Raw genomic sequence first — 7,500 nt, 5'->3', positions numbered from 1 at the left:
AGATTTTTCCTCATGTTGCTTGCCACCTTCTTCAGGCATATCCGTTTCTTCATCATCCCAAACAAAAGGAGCTTCTAGATCTATCTCCAGAACAGCCTTCTTCACACTAACATTATTGCTTTCAACAGAGAAAGGATCTTCATCTTCAGTAATACACGAGTTCAAATCGAAGCAATTTCTGATATTGTTAACTTTCGTCTCCATCACCTTCTCAGGAACAGGTGGTTCGATAGCAGCCGGTTTCTCAGGCTCAGTCATAGAAAGGTCATCACAGGGCATGTTAATGTCAATCAACATCTTCTTCCGTTCATGTCTAGAATTTTCTCCCTCGGGTGAGGACGGAAGAGTAACAACAGAAGTGGAAACAAGTGAAGATGATTCAGTTTTGGAAGCCAAGGAATTTTCAAGAATTGGAACCCCAAGAATTTTCCTGATACTTCGGGTCTCTCCAACCTCTTTTGTGGCCCTCGTATTGCAATCTGTTTCCTCATTTCTACCACTTTGTTTAGCTTTAAGCCATGGAAACACTGATAGAGGGTCTTGAATCTCTCTTTTTCCATCAACCAACTCAATATCACACTCGGATGGTCCCTCATTTTGAGATAGCAGATTCAAATCGAAACCTTTTTCAGACACTGAGTTCATATCATTGGTGCTATTGAGATCTTTTGGAAATCCATTAGTAGATAATCGCTCAGATGTCAAAGACTCAACCTTAGAAGCTGATGGGAAGCAAACTGGCGATATTCTGGAAGCCGAAGAAGATCCGTGATCAAATCTGTTCAACCTAGAATTATCACTGATGTGCCATTTCTCTCCAAAAAAGCCATGGTTCTGAGATGCCTGTCCACTCTTGCTTACTGAAGACGGGAGCAACGAAGGGTTTGTATGACCAGACGAAGGCCTCTGAGTAAAGTCACCACTTGGTTTCCCCCAAGAACAGACCGTGCGTGACCACTCGGAATTAGCAAATGGATGTGGACTAGTCATCTGAGAACCACCAAACGGTTCCACATGGGTATAGTTGGGTTCACGATTTATATGAAATGTCTCTAAACTATGCACTGCTCTCTGTTTCCAAAGGTCATCTCTTGTATGGTGAAATGAATGGATTCCCGGAGGTTGATAAGCTTTGTTAAGCATTACCTGTACTGCATGGGAAGGAGTAGGTAACTTGTCTTGTTCAAGACTCTGAGGTACTGAAGCCATGCTACCTTTGATGTTACCTAAGGAGGACAAAAACACCTCATATAACATTATGAAAATCCACAAAAGGAGGAAGTAGTGACTAGGGTCGGCAAAATTAGCCCATATAAACATGACCTGCTCAAACTGACCCATTTCAGCCTATCTAAAAATTGGGCTGATAAGTAGCCCAAATTGACCCATAGAAACCTTGTCAAAACATTTTCGGAAAAGACATTTTTTTTTTTCATTTGATATGTTATGTATAGCCATAATAGAGAATAAAATAGTTTTATTAGGTTTTTAAAAAAACTATAGAAGAACTAACAAAGATGACCCTAAATTATGACAAACTCAGACCATTTTGACCTGCCTAACCAGCCCATTTGACAACCCTAGCAGTAACATATGTGGGAGCTAACTCTAGTATGCACATATAAACCAGTATGCAAAAACTTATAAGAGATATTATTACCAGTTTCATATGCAGAAGAGAACCAATCCCTCTCTTTTCCTTTACTGTCAACATAGCGGCTATTTAAGGAGCCGTTAGGCCTTGCATGATGGGAGTTCCACGTGGCTCCTCTTGGAGAAGCCAGAAATGCTGGAATTGATTTAGCCGAAGTATTTAGGTCTCTACTGTCTCTATGATTATTGCCATAACCGAGAAACTCAACAGGTGATGGAGTTGCTTCGTCAAGCTGAGCTGGTTCATTGAGATCAGCCAACAGATTTGAGCTTCTTAAACATGTATTGGAAGTTGAGCCATTTTGTCCGCAATTACTAAACAATTTTGCACTACTCTCTTGGGCAACAGTGTAGTTTCCATTAACACGATAACTTGGATTGGAAGATACTCCATTAGGCTGCAACTGCTCATTGCTATCTGTATCAATGTACTCATCAGCTGGAAGCTCAAGATCAAACAACATTTTCCGGACCTTTGAGGGTCTAACCTCCAAAACTTCACAGATATTTGAAGAACAACCGTTTTGCAGTTGGCATTGACCAAAATGTCCACCATTCCCTTTTGAAAAATTCAAGGGAGAATTAACAACTTCTCTACCCGACTTAGAATTTGCCGAGGGGAAGCTGGTGATATGCCATTTCCGAGCATCTTCAGATGGTACTTGAGATCCTAGGTGGCTTGATGAAGAGGATGGATCCATTGATGTCCGAAGTTTGTAAAGTTCTTCCCTTTTAATTTCATCCATCATATCCATCTGAATTCTGTGAAGTCGATGCAGTTCCACCACCTACAAGCAAAGTTTTAGTTAAGTAAACATCGGCAATACCAGGGGACATGATCCCCAAAAAACATGACATAGGAACAACTTAAGGAGAAGGAGAATCCAACTGGACAAATCGTTAGCACTAGATGTAGACCTAAATTCGTCTTTGTTTACACCAAAAAAAATCACCAGATGTAGAACCAGACTTACAACTAAAGATCCTTTTTCTGATCAAGAAACAACTTAGGTCTCCTTCTGATTATTACTCCCTCCGTCCCCATTCATGCGACACTCTTTTCTTTTTAATTAGTCACAAAAAGAATGACACATTTCTATATTTAGTAACATTTTAACTTTAAAATACCCACTTTATCTTTAATGAAATGATCTCTTGCCACACAAATATCTATGGCTTATTTTAGACCACAAGTTTCAAACGTTTCCTTTCTTTCCTAAACTCCGTGCCCAGTCAAAAACCATCACACAAATTGGGACGGAGGGAGTAGAAAAGTAAACTTTGAAAACTAGGATCAAAATTACCTGATTCTTGAATATGGACTCGTGTTCAAGCATTTTCTCCTTTAGGACATCCTTATTATATCCTGGATATGCATCCGTTTTTGTCCTTGACATGAAACCATTACAGTACTGTCCATTTGTGAAGGTCTTATCTCCATAAAATAAAGGCCAATTACTACTGTTAGAATCCTCACTAAGGTCCCTCATGTAGCCTTTATAATGCACTTGTGTTCCCATTCCTGCCAATAGTAGAAACAAAGGACTTCAATGAATCCCAGCTGTTTACTGATTGTGAAGTTTAAACTTAATAATTTAATTCCCTTTTCTATTATCACCAGGTGTCTTGGATAGATATCAGTCCAAATTAGCTAAGAAACTCATTAATGATGGAAGTTAACTAGTGAAAAGGTTTGAAAGACAACCTCAAGAAAAACAGAATTGAGACACTCAGTTCTTAGTATTATTGTATATGCTAACAGTGGCACCAATGGCATAAAACTCGCATAGCTTTTACGTGCCAGCTTTTGCGCCTAACAATGTGAACACTTAGTGTTATTGTATTAAGTCTTTAAAACAAAAAGTTTAAGGTGTCACTATGAAAATCTTCGTCTGCCATGCTTAAAATTTTTAACGGCGTAATTTTCACCTCTAACACCTTTAGTTAATAGAGAATATGAAGTGAAAAACTAAATAGGTACATTGATAGCACAGTCTACCTTCAACCACAACGGGAAAAGAAGTGAATTAATACTGAAATTGAAACTCGAACATGAGAAGTGAAAAACTAAATAAGTACATTGCTATGCCAGCAACACAGAAGTCAAAACTCTCCAATTATTTGATATTCGCAAATTACTAACGGAGAGCACAATATATTATTAGCTAAGGGATTGATTGTTTAAAAAGCCAGTCATTTTCATTGAACTTTTAGTTTAACATACTAGCAAATCTTTATGATAGCTAGTGCAGTATGAACATCAAACAACAGTGGTTTCAAGAATCAGATAATCCAAAAATGAAGTCAACATTAACTTATGCAAGTTAAAGCATACATCCAAAACTAAAATTTGGAAGGTCACTTTTACATTTAATGCCCAATCAAATTAAGCAACAAGACAACAACAACAACGCGTATTGCCCCAAGTGGGGTCTAGGGAGGATATAGTGTACGTAGACCTTACACCTACCTTGGGAGGTAGGGAGGCTATTTTCGAAAAACCCTCGGCTCAAGAGAAAGCAGGACAAAAAGTCAGACAAGAATTGATGAAAGTAAAAAAGCCACGACAAAATAGTACAAATAAGCAGTATGAAAATAAGTGACAATAAATGCAGCACGGTAATCAAAGTACAAGAGACAACAGAAAGTAACAGGAAATCAAAGGGCAAGCAACTACAAAGATAATACTACGCCTACAATTTACCCCCAAAAAAAAAAGTGTCTAGAAGCAATTGGCTAAAGATTGGTGATTAGCACCAATAAATGAATTGAAGCTAAAAGATCCCATATAGAAAAGATCACTTATAATATCCAAAAGAATATAATCAAATCTATATTAACAATACTGTAAATAAATACACTAAATGACTAAACTCAGCTCCAAGAATGACAAAAACCCAAAATTTAACAACCCCACATCAACTAATTAAAGTATTTACATGAACAAAGCAAAAAAAGAAAATCTTATGTTACTCAGTCATAAAGTCAAATATGAACAAATCTAAAGTAGTAAAAGTAAAAAAAAAAAAGATTTTACCTTAGACCCACATCATGGAATAACCTCTTTGTCAAAACCCCTTCATAAATTGAATCAAAGAACAAAACTTGAAGTGAAACAACATATCAAGAATCATGTAGAATTGTGGTGTTTCCAAATTGGGAGTTGGGACTATGGAAAAAAAAAAAAGAGAGAGAAAGAATAAAGAAAAAAGAAAAGAAAAAGAAGGAATAATAATAGTAATAATTATGGAGTATAATTATTATTACTATTATTATTATGAGATGAATAAAATGGAAAAGAACAAAGTGGGTATTTCTAGTTTTGTAACACCATTGAAGAAAGTCAAGATTTTCAGTGAAATTAAACTGAAAAAAAACAGATTGGAAATTTTCACTACTGTTTTTTTCTTTCTTGATTGAAAGAAAATTTATTTTTTTTAGAGAGAGAAAGAGAAAGAGAGAGATCCTAAGATAAAAAATCTTATTTTTTCACACCAACAAAACGACCTTCTAAAGAACAGTGACATGAAATTTGTCAACATCCGGTCCCTTTTTATTCTCTGCTTTTTCTTCACTTCTCCTTTTTTTTTTTTTTTTTATTCCTCCCCAGTGTCTGGTACTCGTATTGTTGAGGGTCTGATTAAATTAAATTGAAAAAATTATGCGATATGAAAATATTTAGATTATTTTTACAAAACGTAGCTACTGTATTTACGAAACATAGCTATAAGAGCTGATATAGCTTTTTGACGAAATTGCATTTGATAAAGCTCTTTGGCGCTATTGCAATTGATACAGTTCTTTCAGGTGATTGTAGCTGATACAGTATGCACTGATACAACTAATACCCATTTGATACAGCTGATACCCGCTTAGTACCTATCTGATACAGCTCTGTTGATGATATAGCTGACACGCACCCGATACAATTCTTTCGCCTGGTATAGCAACTGTAGCTACATTTCGTAAATCTGCAAAATGTAGCTACGTTTCGTAATTACGCTCTAAACCATATCTATTTTATGATTATTTGAATTCACACTTAAAAGTTTTGTGTTGAGGATAAAACACTCCCTAACAGAAGTGATTTTATATTTAAGGCTTAAACCCAAATCTTTAATTAATGATTAAAAGATATTTATCACTCTATCACAATCTTTGTTAGTTCTCTTTTTCTAGCCCTTCTCTCTCAATAATAATTGTGATTTAATTTTTTTTAGTTTATTTGATTAATTATTTATGGGTTTCTGGGGAAGTGAGAAAAAATGGGCATATCTAGATTCTCTCCTGCCTCCCTTGCTTTTGGTACAAGATAATAATGAAAATTTAATACCCCATGTGTAACTATATTGGAGATTTGGGGGATGTTTGGTATTAATGAAAAGTTTTGTATGGAGATTCTTTTTTTAGGTCACTTTTTTATTTATTTTTTATATTTAGTAAATAAGTTGAAGATATTATTTTAAGAATATTTACATACTATAATCTATGCAACTATCGTGGCAAGGTGGGTGGGTAAGAGTGGTAAGCAGGAGACAGTTAGCGTGGAATGTTTGAATTTGTTTTTTCTATTTTTACGAGAAAAGTTATTTTCTAACTTCTAAGGACTTATCTTGACCCTTCGGAAACATCGATAAAATTAGAACGATACAGAAAAAATTAGCATGGTCTTTGTGCAAGAATGATATGCACAAATAGAGAAATAACTCAAATTTTTTCTAAGGGTATATCTTTTTATCAATTAAATATTAAAAGCTGGAACGACACACTATTTTGAATCGAACGACACCTTAGTACTACTGGGCCCACAGCTTGCCATTTTAAGCATTGCTTTTTACCAAAAAGACTAGAATGCTACATATGCTAGAGTATATTAGATGAGACATAAAACAAAGAATGGGACCCACTGACACTGTGGCCAGAATGAAGTTTCTTTAAGGTTTTCTTTCATTTACTTTTAGTTTTAAGGCCTATAAATAATTTTGCTTAAATGCCCTCAGAGTTTAATAATTTACAGGAGTTTGGAAAATGATTTACTGCAGGAGTGATGGAGGAACGGTAAAAATTATTCTTGTATGAAAAGTTATAGTTTGAACCGTAAAATCATATATCATCTCTTATCGAAAAGCAGAAAAACCTCTCCTTCCATACGAGACCTAGCTCTTTCCTCCATTCTCAAAATTCGTCTATTAGTATTAGTGAAAGCTCAATCTCAACTCTCTCACTACGACTGGATCTGGAAACAGTGTTCTTCCTAAAAAGCCAGAGCGGATACCTTTCTTATATACTATACGCAATTTTTGATTTTCGGATTAAAAACACTCCGACCGGTCAATCTCCTGTCATTGCTATCTCGTGCGCGAAGGGTTGCCATGCTCCTAATTAAGTACATCCGGATCTTCCTTCCATCTTTGAATTAATACTTATATGAAGATAAATTGTCTACATTACATTTTTTTTCAATATAGGGCCCTTCATAATTTTATGTAAATGAAAAATATTTCGTGTACCAAACAATCCTTTTTAAAAAGTTGATTTGATGCTTCTATTACGTGTCTGATTGGCCGAAACGTTACACAGAAAGGCATAAGCTGTGTGTCTGACTTGTTAAGGATGGGTACTGTACTATGTACAATAAAACATTTACAAAATTACCATAGATACATATTGAATTTAAATTAAGGGGAAAAGTTGAACAATATTTAAGTTAAATTAAAGGGAAAAGTATTTGAATTTGAATTTAAAAACGTATTTAACTAGGACATCTCCAACAGATTAGCAAGAGTGGAAAGAAAATAATCATTATTAAACTGTAACTGCAAAGTGCAAACCAAAAGAGTAATATAT

At 35.3% G+C, this 7,500-nt stretch overlaps 1 protein-coding gene and 1 non-coding gene across 3 annotated transcripts in view; one reads left to right on the top strand and one right to left on the bottom strand.

Moving 5' to 3' along the window:
- LOC132032694 (uncharacterized) overlaps positions 1 to 5,141 on the bottom strand; it is a 6,296-nt gene extending 1,155 nt beyond the window's left edge. The window contains exons 1-4 of one of the 2 annotated variants that reach the window (XM_059422368.1): positions 4,691 to 5,141; positions 2,958 to 3,175; positions 1,661 to 2,441; positions 1 to 1,226 (exon numbers count right to left, since the gene is read on the bottom strand). The exon at positions 1 to 1,226 is cut by the window's left edge and continues 1,155 nt beyond it. In XM_059422368.1, coding sequence (XP_059278351.1) covers positions 1 to 1,226; positions 1,661 to 2,441; positions 2,958 to 3,173 — 2,223 coding nt within the window. In that variant the 5' untranslated portion in view covers positions 3,174 to 3,175; positions 4,691 to 5,141. The remainder of the gene's footprint in view (positions 1,227 to 1,660; positions 2,442 to 2,957; positions 3,176 to 4,690) is intronic. The other variant, XM_059422369.1, reaches the window with a different exon arrangement.
- Positions 5,142 to 6,266: 1,125 nt separating this feature from the next.
- On the top strand, positions 6,267 to 6,370 carry LOC132035632 (U6 spliceosomal RNA). Its single transcript, XR_009409360.1, has one exon. It is a non-coding gene; the product is annotated as a U6 spliceosomal RNA (small nuclear RNA).
- Positions 6,371 to 7,500: the final 1,130 nt, after the last annotated feature.

This window comes from Lycium ferocissimum, chromosome 10, assembly GCF_029784015.1.
Source record: "Lycium ferocissimum isolate CSIRO_LF1 chromosome 10, AGI_CSIRO_Lferr_CH_V1, whole genome shotgun sequence".
Taxonomy (NCBI): domain Eukaryota; kingdom Viridiplantae; phylum Streptophyta; class Magnoliopsida; order Solanales; family Solanaceae; genus Lycium; species Lycium ferocissimum.
The sequence above is the reverse complement of the archived record's forward strand: the minus strand, read 5'-3'. Positions and strand labels throughout refer to the sequence as shown.